This window comes from Dendrobates tinctorius, unplaced genomic scaffold (assembly GCF_039654945.1).
Source record: "Dendrobates tinctorius isolate UK_male_01 unplaced genomic scaffold, ASM3965494v1 ptg000151l, whole genome shotgun sequence".
NCBI classification, from domain to species: domain Eukaryota; kingdom Metazoa; phylum Chordata; class Amphibia; order Anura; family Dendrobatidae; genus Dendrobates; species Dendrobates tinctorius.
Genome location: NW_027361818.1, coordinates 31,485,001 through 31,496,699, shown reverse-complemented (window position 1 = coordinate 31,496,699; position 11,699 = coordinate 31,485,001). Strand labels below are relative to the sequence as shown.

General features: G+C 56.9%; 1 protein-coding gene across 1 annotated transcript in view; it reads left to right on the top strand.

Moving 5' to 3' along the window:
* The first annotated feature begins 934 nt into the window (after positions 1-934).
* Positions 935-11,699, top strand: part of LOC141050280 (rho guanine nucleotide exchange factor 19-like) — a 17,371-nt gene continuing 6,606 nt past the window's right edge. Inside the window, exons 1-3 of the mRNA XM_073547169.1 lie at positions 935-1,222; positions 4,296-4,740; positions 9,748-10,788. Of these exons, the coding sequence (XP_073403270.1) occupies positions 4,341-4,740; positions 9,748-10,788 (1,441 nt within the window). The 5' untranslated portion in view covers positions 935-1,222; positions 4,296-4,340. The remainder of the gene's footprint in view (positions 1,223-4,295; positions 4,741-9,747; positions 10,789-11,699) is intronic.

Below are 11,699 nucleotides of genomic sequence, written 5' to 3'. Positions count from 1 at the left end.
AGACTACGGGAGCTCCGGACTACGGGACCACAAGACTACGGGAGCACCGGACTACGGGACCACAAGACTACGGGACCACAAGACTACGGGAGCTCCGGACTACGGGACCACAAGACTACGGGAGCTCCGGACTACGGGACCACAAGACTACGGGAGCACCGGACTACGGGACCACAAGACTACGGGAGCACAAGACTACGGGACCACAAGATTACGGGAGCACTGGACTACGGGACCACAAGACTACGGGAGCTCCGGACTACGGGAGCACAAGACTACGGGAGCACAAGACTACGGGAGCACAAGATTACGGGAGCACAAGATTACGGGACCACAAGACTACGGGACCACAAGACTACGGGACCACAAGACTACGGGAGCACCGGACTACGGGACCACAAGACTACGGGACCACAAGACTACGGGAGCTCCGGACTACGGGACCACAAGACTACGGGAGCTCCGGACTACGGGACCACAAGACTACGGGAGCACCGGACTACGGGACCACAAGACTACGGGAGCTCCGGACTATGGGACCACTGGACTACGGGACCACAAGACTACGGGACCAATAGATTTGAGAATGCCTGTGTGTCAGCTGTGACTGTGGAACAACAACCCTCACTATGCTGACAGGCATGCTGGGAATTGTAGTTCCAATACAGCAGAAACGTCACCATCGGGACCTCAACTAAGAGGTAACTTATGGGGATCCATGGTCCCATAGCAACCAATCAGGTCATTGCTTTCATTTTCCTAAGTGCAGGTGAGCCTCATCCTGACCAATCAAATGTCTGCATTCATTTCATACCCTTCGTTACAAAATTAAAAGCCGAGATCTCATTGGTTACTCTGCAGCACACCTGTGTCGGAGGACTGAAAGCCGGAATGAGATTGGTTGCTATTGGTAACACATCCAGCCCCGGTGAATGGTCGTACACGCGCAGGTTATAGCGCCTGATGGACCGCGCCCTCCCCTCCCCCCTCAGTGCCGGATTCAGCGCAGAGATAACGAGAAACGGAGATGGGAGAACAATAGCGCAGCCCCGCCCCCTCCCCGCCAGGCCACGCCCCCACAGACGCCGCTGAGCTCAGGTCCCGGGTGTGCGGCTTCCTGTGTGCGGCGGAGGAGACGGCGGCACCGGAGGGATGGACTGAGAGGAGCGGCGGCGGCAGATTACCGGAGCGGCCATGGCGGTCACAGGCGTCCTGCTCAGCGGTGAGTGGCGAATAGTGTGATGGAGGTGTCTGTGTATAGTGTGTGTGACGTGTATGGTGCGGGTATATAATACATGTATACTGGGGGCCGTGTGTCTAATGGATGCGGGTAATGTGGATGTATCACTCATGTAATGTGTGTGTCATATGGCAAAGTGAGTCTCCTATATACCCCCGGACTGCTCCCCCGCACCGGCACAACACCCGGACCATTACCCCCCGACACTGGGGAATACACCCGGACCATTACCCCCCGACACTGGGGAATACACCCGGACCATTACCCCCCCCGACACTGGGGAATACACCCGGACCATTACCCCCCCCCCCCGACACTGGGGAATACACCCGGACCATTACCCCCCCCCCCGACACTGGGGAATACACCCGGACCATTACCCCCCCCCCCGACACTGGGGAATACACCCGGACCATTACCCCCCCCCCCGACACTGGGGAATACACCCGGACCATTACCCCCCCCCCCGACACTGCGGAATACACCCGGACCATTACCCCCCCCCCGACACTGGGGAATACACCCGGACCATTACCCTCCCCCCCGACACTGGGGAATACACCCGGACCATTACCCCCCGACACTGGGGAATACACCCGGACCATTACCCCCCGACACTGGGGAATACACCCGGACCATTACCCCCCGACACTGGGGAATACACCCGGACCATTACCCCCCGACACTGGGGAATACACCCGGACCATTACCCCCCGACACTGGGGAATACACCCGGACCATTACCCCCCGACACTGGGGAATACACCCGGACCATTACCCCCCGACACTGGGGAATACACCCGGACCATTACCCCCCGACACTGGGGAATACACCCGGACTATTACCCCCCCCCCCCCCGTCACTGGGGAATACACCCGGACTATTACCCCCCCCCCCGTCACTGGGGAATACACCCGGACTATTACCCCCCCCCCCCCCCCGTCACTGGAGAATACACCCGGACTAATACCCCCCCCGTCACTGGAGAATACACCCGGACTAATACCCCCCCCCGTCACTGGGGGGTACACCCAGACTATTACCCCCCCGACACTGGGGAATACACCCGGACTATTACCCCCCCCCCCCCGTCACTGGAGAATACACCCGGGGAATGCACCCGGACTATTACCCCCCCCCCGTCACTGGGGAATACACCCGGACTATTACCCCCCCCGTCACTGGGGAATACACCCGGACTAATACCCCCCCCGTCACTGGGGGGTACACCCAGACTATTACCCCCCCGACACTGGGGAATACACCCGGACTATTACCCCCCCCCCCCCCCGTCACTGGAGAATACACCCGGGGAATGCACCCGGACTATTACCCCCCCCCCCGTCACTGGGGAATACACCCGGACTATTACCCCCCCCGTCACTGGGGAATACACCCGGACTATTACCCCCCCCCCCGTCACTGGGGAATACACCCGGACTATTACCCCCCCCCCCCTGTCACTGGGGCATACACCCGGACTATTACCCCCCCACCGTCACTGGGGAATACACCCGGACTAATACCCCCCCCCCCCGTCACTGGAGAATACACCCGGGGAATGCACCCGGACTATTACCCCCCCCCGTCACTGGGGAATACACCCGGACTATTACCCCCCCCCCCCCACCGTCACTGGGGAATACACCCGGACTATTACCCCCCCCCCACCGTCACTGGGGAATACACCCGGACTATTACCCCCACCGTCACTGGGGAATACACCCGGACTATTACCCCCCCACCGTCACTGGGGAATACACCCGGACTATTACCCCCCCCCCCCCCCCCGTCACTGGAGAATACACCCGGGGAATACACCCGGACTAATACCCCCCCAGTCACTGGAGAATACACCCGGACTAATACCCCCCGTCACTGGAGAATACACCCGGACTGTTACCCCCCCCGTCACTGGAGAATACACCTGGACTGCTACCCCCCCCCCATCAGTCACTGAGGATTGTGTTACGTTACTAAGCCCTCTTTCCATCAAGAGATGCAGGAATCGCTGCACCCCACCCTCAGCGTGTGCACGGACTCCTCTCTTCACTGGAGATTCCTCTCATCACTGGGCACAAGCTTAAAATCCTCCCCTGCAGCCCGCGGCACCGCTGTAACGTAATAACGGTATTAGGGTCAGCACGCGGTTCTCCCACATGTCCTTGTGTTATTGGTGGAGAGGACGACCGTGCTGCCCGCACTGCAGAAACCTCATATACCCCCATGTCTCTGTATACTGTCCTGTCGGTCTCTTCTTATCTGGAGGAAACTCCTCACTTCCCACAAGTCAGGAAATGGCAACATCCTGGTCCCGGTGTCCCGTCCCCCCCCCCCCCCCTCTCATGTTTCCTCTCCCTGTGCCCCCCCTCCTCTGATGTTTCCCCTCTGGCGTATCCCCCCCTCCTCTGGCGTGTTACCCCCCCCTCCTCCTCTGGCGCGTGTCCTCTCTCTGGCGTGTCCCCCCCCCCCCCCTCCTCTGGCGTGTTACCCCCCCCCCCTCTCCTCCTCTGGCGTGTGTCCTCTCTCTGGCGTGTTACCCCCCCCCTCTCCTCCTCTGGCGTGTGTCCTCTCTCTGGCGTGTTACCCCCCCCCTCTCCTCCTCTGGCGTGTGTCCTCTCTCTGGCGTGTTACCACCCCCCTCCTCTGGCGTGTTACCCCCCCCTCTCCTCCTCTGGCGTGTGTCCTCTCTCTGGCGTGTCCCCCCCCTCCTCTGGCGTGTTACCCCCCCCCCTCCTCTGGCGTGTGTCCTCTCTCTGGCGTGTCCCCCCCTCCTCTGGCGTGTTACCCCCCCCCTCCTCTGGCGTGTGTCCTCTCTCTGGCGTGTACCCCCCCCCGGCGTGTTACCCCCCCCTCCTCCTCTGGCGTGTGTCCTCTCTGGCGTGTCCCCCCTCTCCTTTGGCGTGCTTCCTCTGGCGCGTGTCCCCCTTCCCTCTCCTCTGGCGTTTTTCCTATTTCTGGCGTGCACCCCCAGCGCTGGTTGTCACTGGGGGGCTCTTGCATGTCTTGTGCCCACCTTTCTGCACTTTACAGTGGTCTTTTCCTTTCTTCCAGGCTGCTCCGTGATGCCCTCGTCCATCCTCTGACCACACTGCCGCCATGTCTGCCACCGACGCTCTGCCACCCCTCATACCCCTTTCCCAGAAGCCTGTGCGTATTATAAAAGCCCGACCTCCAAATCGGCCTCCACCTCATCTGCCCCCTAAGCCTCCTCAGAAGCCCGCACCATGCCCTCAGCACGCTCTTGTGCCGCCTACTGGACATCCAGAACCTGCTGCCGAGCCGACCACTTCTGGGGTGTGTGTGAAGAAGATTGCTGGCCTCTTCCAGAAGGATCCAGGTGGAGGTGCGGGCGATGACTTACAGCCGAGGTTACCACCAAAACCGTCAGCTCTGCTGCCGAGGGAGGAAAAGGTGGCGCCAGAGAACAAGGAGGATTCACCAAGTGCCAACCCAACGCCAGGAGTGGAAAATGAGGAGGAGCAGAGCTGTGCCCCCCGTGAGTATCTCCTCTGAGGAGTGTGTGGGTACAGGCGAGAACATGGCGGCGCCTCTGTCACTCGCTCAGGTAGTTAGAGCTCACCTGCAGTCGTCATAGTCAAAAGTGTCCGGGATGCTCTGCACAGGACACGAGGTGCTGCCTGTCACATGCCTGGCATTCCTTTCCACAATCCAGCGAGGGCCCCGGGTTCCTGACTCATCGTGTTACCTGAGCATGTCTGGACTCATGGGAAGACGCGGGGCATGGAGTGTGGGGTACTGGCGAGACGCCCAAGAGAATCCGACACTGGTGCCTCCCCCGTCACCGCTCCTGTGACCTGCACCCATATGGCACCATGTTGCCGCGGAGGTCCCCGTTGTGCCGGCCCAGTCGTCTCGCGGGCGCGGAGGTCCCCGTTGTGCCGGCCCAGTCGTCTCGCGGGCGCGGAGGTCCCCGTTGTGCCGGCCCAGTCGTCTCGCGGGCGCGGAGGTCCCCGTTGTGCCGGCCCAGTCGTCTCGCGGGCGCGGAGGTCCCCGTTGTGCCGGCCCAGTCGTCTCGCGGGCGCGGAGGTCCCCGTTGTGCCGGCCCAGTCGTCTCGCGGGCGCGGAGGTCCCCGTTGTGCCGGCCCAGTCGTCTCGCGGGCGCGGAGGTCCCCGTTGTGCCGGCCCAGTCTCGCAGACTCCATATTTCACCCCCGTAAGATGCAGACTGGGAGGAGTAATCCTCCTGGTGAGGATGATGGGCGTTCTCCTATCCCGCGGCTCAGTTGCAGCTGTTGGGGCGAGCGCCGCCTGACCACGCGCCTGGCGTTAGTGATGAAAGCGCCCGTCGCAGGGCGGGAGTGTCATCCAGCTGTCGCTGTGCCAGGATGGAGTTTAACCCCTCACTAAGAGCTAGCGTTCTCTGTTATCAGCCATCATGTGATGACGCACAAGCCATTGACCTCTGTTCTCGGCTGCACAGCCGGGTGTAAGCAGTCGGACAGTATTGACTGCTACGAGCTTTTGTCCTCTGTTATCAGCAGCTTCTTATACGGCGTGCAGTCCTCCGCCTGCCTGATGTGTTATTGTCCTTAGATCTGCCGCTATCCTTTACTGATGTGTGTCCGGCTGAGTGCTACTGTCCTCTGTTATCAGCCACATACTCGGTAAACATGTCACCTGTCTGCAGTGACTTCCTCTGTGACGGGATGAGTGAAGGTGACGGAGCGGGAACATCTGATTGTTCGGGTGGTGGAACCGGTTTTTCTGGCGAGCGGCACACGGGTGACAGCGATGTATACACATCAGGAATGTGGCAGAGAGGAGGAAGTAAGGAGCCGAAAATCTGATTAATATGGCAGGAGGGGGCGGGGCTACCCAGAAGGCATCGGGGCAAATCTTACACTAACACAAATCTGATTAATAAAAACCTTGAGACGTGGTGGGGGAGGCGTCGTCTGGAGTCCGGTCATGAGACGTGGTGGAGGCGTCGTCTGGGGTCCGGTCATGAGACGTGGCGGTGGAGGCGTCGTCTGGGGTCCGGTCATGAGACGTGGTGGGGGAGGCGTCGTCTGGCGTCCGGTCATGAGACGTGGTGGAGGCGTCGTCTGGCGTCCGGTCATGAGACGTGGCGGGGGAGGCGTCGTCTGGGGTCCGGTCATGAGACGTGGCGGGGGAGGCGTCGTCTGGGGTCCGGTCATGAGACGTGGCTGGGGAGGCGTCGTCTGGGGTCCGGTCATGAGACGTGGCTGGGGAGGCGTCGTCTGGCGTCCGGTCATGAGACGTGGCGGGGGAGGCGTCGTCTGGGGTCCGGTCATGAGACGTGGCTGGGGAGGCGTCGTCTGGGGTCCGGTCATGAGACGTGGCTGGGGAGGCGTCGTCTGGGGTCCGGTCATGAGACGTGGCTGGGGAGGCGTCGTCTGGGGTCCGGTCATGAGACGTGGCTGGGGAGGCGTCGTCTGGGGTCCGGTCATGAGACGTGGCTGGGGAGGCGTCGTCTGGGGTCCGGTCATGAGACGTGGCTGGGGAGGCGTCGTCTGGGGTCCGGTCATGAGACGTGGCTGGGGAGGCGTCGTCTGGGGTCCGGTCATGAGACGTGGCTGGGGAGGCGTCGTCTGGGGTCCGGTCATGAGACGTGGCTGGGGAGGCGTCGTCTGGGGTCCGTCCATGAGGCGTGGCGGGGGAGGCGTCGTCATCTGGGGTCCGTCCATGAGGCTTGGCGGGGGGAGGCATCGTCTGGGGTCCGGCCCTGGTTTTGGTGTGTAGCTTGGAATGACAGATCTTCCCGTTGAACGCCAGCTCTTGGGCCGAGGGTGCTGCGTCTTCCCCCTATTGTATGGGATGTTGCGGTGAGTATTCGGACCCTCCTCTCCGATCCCCTCCGGAGCCCCCCGCAGCTGTTATCTCTTCTATCTATAGAATTTTCCGTGGCCATAGCTATGTATTGTCTGCAGAGCCAGGCAGCGAGGAGTTAACCCGCCTGTGTTGTATTTGGGGAGGTGAAACCTTATCTCCTCCACCCCACCCACGGTTCAGCTGCGTCACCCCCTCTACCGTCTGGTGTCTTACCACTACGCCCAGTGACCGTGAGCTGCCGGGAGTGGGGGACCGAGGCGGAGACGCGGGGTCCTAGACATGTGAGCAGGTGCTCCTCTGATACGCTGCTCTTACTAGTAATGTATCCTGTATTCCTGAAATCCTCTGTGCTGTCGTCCAGGCTTCTGCCGGTTTTTGTTTTTATTTTTTTGAGAGATGATTGAAAACTGATCGTTCCTTGTACCGGAGGGAAGTAATGACTACGGGGGGCGATGAATATAGCGCAAGACTGATCATGGGCTGAGCCAGAAAGTCCTGGCACCCGGGGATTAACAATAAGGAGATTAATTACCAGACACCGGAGATTCCTGCCGGGCCGGAGTCACAGACGAGGTCATAAGAGTGCGGATAGCGGAGCCTTCGACACACACAGCGCAGCACAGCTATTGCGGCTCCGTGTGGCGCGGTTCTGTATATCGCGGCTCCGGGTGGCGCGGTTCTGTATATCGCGGCTCCGGGTGGCGCGGTTCTGTATATCGCGGCTCCGGGTGGCGCGGTTCTGTATATCGCGGCTCCGGGTGGCGCGGTTCTGTATATCGCGGCTCCGGGTGGCGCGGTTCTGTATATCGCGGCTCCGGGTGGCGCGGTTCTGTATATCGCGGCTCTGGGTGGCGCTGCTCTGTATATCGCGGCTCTGTATATCGCGGCTCTATATATCGCGGCTCTGTATATCGCTGCTCTGTATATTGCGGCTCTGTATATTGCGGCGCGGTTCTGTATATTGCGGTTCTGTATATTGCGGCGCGGTTCTGTATATTGCGGCTCGGTTCTGTATATTGCGGCTCGGCTCTGTATATTGCGGCTCGGTTCTGTATATTGCGGTTCTGTATATTGCGGCTCGGTTCTGTATATTGCGGTTCTGTATATTGCGGCTCGGTTCTGTATATTGCGGCTCGGTTCTGTATATTGCGGTTCTGTATATTGCGGCTCGGTTCTGTATATTGCGGTTCTGTATATTGCGGCTCGGTTCTGTATATTGCGGTTCTGTATATTGCGGCTCGGTTCTGTATATTGCGGTTCTGTATATTGCGGCTCGGTTCTGTATATTGCGGCTCGGTTCTGTATATTGCGGCTCGGTTCTGTATATTGCGGCTCGGCTCTGTATATTGCGGTTCTGTATATTGCGGTTCTGTATATTGCGGCTTGGTTCTGTATATTGCGGTTCTGTATATTGCGGTTCTGTATATTGCGGCTCGGCTCTGTATATTGCGGTTCTGTATATTGCGGCTCGGTTCTGTATATTGCGGTTCTGTATATTGCGGTTCTGTATATTGCGGCTTGGTTCTGTATATTGCGGTTCTGTATATTGCTGTTCTGTATATTGCGGCTTGGTTCTGTATATTGCTGTTCTGTATATTGCGGCTTGGTTCTGTATATTGCGGTTCTGTATATTGCGGTTCTGTATATTGCGGCTCGGTTCTGTATATTGCGGCTCGGTTCTGTATATTGCGGCTCGGTTCTGTATATTGCGGCTCGGTTCTGTATATTGCGGCTCTGTATATTGCGGCTCGGTTCTGTATATTGCGGTTCTGTATATTGCGGTTCTGTATATTGCGGTTCTGTATATTGCGGCTCGGTTCTGTATATTGCGGTTCTGTATATTGCGGCTCGGTTCTGTATATTGCGGTTCTGTATATTGCGGCTCGGTTCTGTATATTGCGGCTCGGCTCTGTATATTGCGGTTCTGTATATTGCGGTTCTGTATATTGCGGCTCGGTTCTGTATATTGCGGCTCTGTATATTGCGGCTCGGTTCTGTATATTGCGGTTCTGTATATTGCGGCTCAGTTCTGTATATTGCGGTTCTGTATATTGCGGCTCGGTTCTGTATATTGCGGCTCGGCTCTGTATATTGCGGTTCTGTATATTGCGGCTCGGTTGTGTATATTGCGGTTGTGTATATTGCGGCTCGGTTCTGTATATTGCGGCTCCATGTAGCGCGGCTCCGTATGGTGCGGCCAGTAATTATGTAATAACCACTCAACAGCGCGAGCACAGAAGTGCGGGGTCCTGACGTACTGCTCTGGCTCTCGTTGCCCCCAATGCCATCATCACTTCTGGCTGCGGCACCTCCTCCTTGGTCAGACACATGCGCGCTGTGCGCAGCCTCCTGACTATTGTGGTGTATATCTCACGGTCGTGTCACTGCTATGTCGCTCCCCGCCTGTCTACTTGCCTTCACCTGTGCCACGTCTTTTGTGTTCCGCAACCGCCTCCCGAGGGTCGGCCACCTCTGGCTCTGCAATTACATGGCAGATAAGAGAATCCCAGAGAATAAACATCCCGCGGGGCTTTCACCCATTTCTCCTCCATGGCTGGTGGGTGTTGATCTCATGTAGGAGCTCCTGGGAGTTGTAGTCCCCACGTGACGCAGTATAAGCCTATGGTGACACTATATGGCAGCACTTTGTGTTTCTTCTGTCCATGATGTGTCTTCTCGCTTTTTCCAGCGCTGCCTCCAAAACTCTTCCAAGACCCAGATGAGCGATTGTCTAAGATGGCGTTGTGCCCGCCCCGGCCGGCCTGCCCGTCCCGATGCTGCTGCGCCTGCCACCAGCAGAGGCCTGGCATGGTGCTGGTGTGGCTGCCGGAGTCGTCGGTGGTGTCTCCAGGCCTTCTCGTGAACGAGGCATCGGACTCCTCGGACGACAGCGGAGTCTTTCAGAGGGTCTTGTCTGTGAATGAGGATGAGGACGAGGACGGTGGAAAGTGGAGCTCCTGGCACCTGAAAGACAAGATGAACGTTGGGACCTGCTACCCGGTGAGACGACGGTCGCTGAAGCACGCGGAGCGATCCCGGCAGCACGCAGCCGATGGTGGCGATAAGGTGCGGGACAGCGTGGTGCTCACGTCGTACAAATCCACGGCCGAGGAAAGCTTTAATGGCGACTTACCGAGCTCAACCTGCGAGGAGGGGAACACACAAAAAGCTGGGAGCGCAAGTAACGCCCCAGAAATTCCCAAGCATGGACCACCGTCCCACAGAAGGACCAAGGCCGCCGGCAATGTAGATGTGGAGCCCGCAGCGTCCAGTATGACCAATGGTCCTGAAGCCCCCCTGCCAAAAAACGCCAAATCCAAGAGCATCTCCTTCTCCGACGAGGTCTCCACCATGGCGACGGATCAATCTGACTCCGCGCAGATCAACGGGGACCCAAATCCTGATCCTGTGACACTGAGGGGTGAGGCCGAGACCCGCTCCAAGATCAGGAAGCCGGCCCGCAGGAGCAAGGTGCCTCCTCTATCCATGGTGGAGGATTCAGAGCCACCGACTCTACCTCCGAAAGTGCCAAGCAAGCCCCCGAGAGGAGCAGCACCCCCGCCACCACCTGCCCCACCTCCGTTTCTGAGAAAGGGGTCATTAAAAAGGTATTCGATGGGCAACTCCGAGGAGATGGCGGACAGAGATAAGAGAGTGGCCTCCAACAGTCTTCCCGCAGAGGCCGGATATAGAGGAAAAGACCGCCCAACATCACTGGAAGAGGCGAACGGTGAGAGTGGTAGTGTATCCGCCGGGGTCACTACTCCCATCATGTAGTGAATGCTCATAACCACCGGGTTATCATTGTACATAGGGGGCAGTATTATAGTAGTTATATTCTTGTACATAGGGTCAGTATTATAGTAGTTATATTCTTGTACACAGGGGCAGTATTATAGTAGTTATATTCTTGTACACAGGAGCAGTATTATTATTATTATTATTATTATTATTATTATTATTGTACACAGGAGGCAGTATTATAGTAGTTATATTCTTGTACATAGGGGGCAGTATTATAGTAGCTATATTCTTGTACATAGGGGCAGTATTATAGTAGTTATATTCTTGTACATAGGGGCAGTATTATAGTAGTTATATTCTTGTACATAGGGGCAGTATTATAGTAGTTATATTCTTGTACATAGGGGCAGTATTATAGTTATATTCTTGTACACAGGAGGCAGTATTATAGTTATATTCTTGTACATAGGGGCAGTATTATAGTAGTTATATTCTTGTACATAGGGGCAGTATTATAGTAGTTATATTCTTGTACATAGGGGCAGTATTATAGTTATATTCTTGTACACAGGAGGCAGTATTATAGTTATATTCTTGTACATAGGGGCAGTATTATAGTAGTTATATTCTTGTACATAGGGGCAGTATTATAGTTATATTCTTGTACACAGGAGGCAGTATTATAGTTATATTCTTGTACACAGGAGGCAGTATTATAGTAGTTATATTCTTGTACATAGGAGCAGTATTATAGTAGTTATATTCTTGTATATTGGGGGCAGTATTATAGTAGTTATATTCTTGTATATTGGGGGCAGTATTATAGTAGTTATATTCTTGTATATTGGGGGCAGTATTATAGTAGTTATATTCTTGTACATAGGAGCAGTATTATAG